Source organism: Colobus angolensis, unplaced genomic scaffold (assembly GCF_000951035.1).
Source record: "Colobus angolensis palliatus isolate OR3802 unplaced genomic scaffold, Cang.pa_1.0 Scaffold64, whole genome shotgun sequence".
Lineage (NCBI taxonomy): Eukaryota > Metazoa > Chordata > Mammalia > Primates > Cercopithecidae > Colobus > Colobus angolensis.
In genome coordinates, this window is record NW_012120043.1 from 645,812 (window position 1) to 646,950 (window position 1,139).

Below are 1,139 nucleotides of genomic sequence, written 5' to 3' on the forward strand. Positions count from 1 at the left end.
TCCTGGTGGCCGAGCAGTGGGTGCTGAGCGCGGCGCACTGCCTGGAGGACGCGTGAGTGCCCGCGCCGCGCGGGGAAAGAGCCCGAGTGGGGTGGGGGGACTCGGCTGGCACCGACCACGGCCTCTGCCTGGTCCCCAGGGCTGACGGGAAGGTGCAGGTTCTCCTAGGCGCGCACTCCCTGTCGCAGCCGGAGCCCTCCAAGCGCCGGTACGACGTGCTCCGCGCAGTGCCCCACCCGGACAGCCGGCCGGACACCATCGACCACGACCTCCTCCTGCTGCAGGTCGGCCCCGTGTAGCGCAGTCCCTGCTGAGGCGCTGGGACCCCCGGCCCACCCTCACTCCACCCCGCCCCGGGTCCAGGGTCCAGCCTCGACCTCTCCTGCTACATGGGGACCCCGCCCCACAACCCCTGCACCCTCACCCCGGGTCCAGCCTCGACCTGTCTCGCTGCCCTGGGAGCCCCCCCATCCCGTGCATCCCCACCCCGGGTCCAGCCTCGACCTCTGCGGCTGCACTGGGGACCCTCGCACCCACCCCACCCCCACCTGCACCCCCACCCAGGGTCTAGCCTAGATCTCTCCTGCTGCAGAGACCCCCGTCCCTGTCCTGATGCCCACCTCCCCCTTCCCGTCTCCCCGAGCCTAGCGGCATTCTCCCCGGCCTCGCACCCCCGCACCCCAACCCTGACGTCCGCCTCCATCCCCAGCTGTCCGAGAAGGCCACGCTGGGCCCTGCTGTGCGCCCCCTGCCCTGGCAGCGCGTGGACCGCGACGTGAATCCGGGCACTCTCTGCGACGTGGCCGGCTGGGGCATAGTCAGCCACGCGGGCCGCCGCCCGGACCGCCTGCAGCACGTGCTCTTGCCAGTGCTGGACCGCGCCACCTGCAACCGGCGCACGCACCACGACGGCGCCATCACCGAGCGTATGATGTGCGCGGAGAGCAACCGCCGGGACAGCTGCAAAGTGAGCCTTCAGAGGAACGGGCGGGCCTGGGAGGAAACGCGGGACCCGCACGACGGGGGCAGGTCCTGCAGAGGGGGCGGGAAGCGCCAGGCAAGTAGGAACGGGGCCCAGACAAGGGGCGGGGCGCGTGGAGGGGCGGAACCCGAAGGGGCGGGGTATGAGGGCGGCCTGT

The 1,139-nt window shown here is 72.5% G+C and overlaps 1 protein-coding gene across 1 annotated transcript in view; it reads left to right on the forward strand.

The window, feature by feature from the left end:
* The first annotated feature begins 389 nt into the window (after positions 1 to 389).
* The window catches only part of CFD (complement factor D (adipsin)), an 8,078-nt gene continuing 7,328 nt past the window's right edge, over positions 390 to 1,139 (forward strand). Inside the window, exons 1-2 of the mRNA XM_011964093.1 lie at positions 390 to 491; positions 644 to 1,061. Of these exons, the coding sequence (XP_011819483.1) occupies positions 390 to 491; positions 644 to 1,061 (520 nt within the window). The remainder of the gene's footprint in view (positions 492 to 643; positions 1,062 to 1,139) is intronic.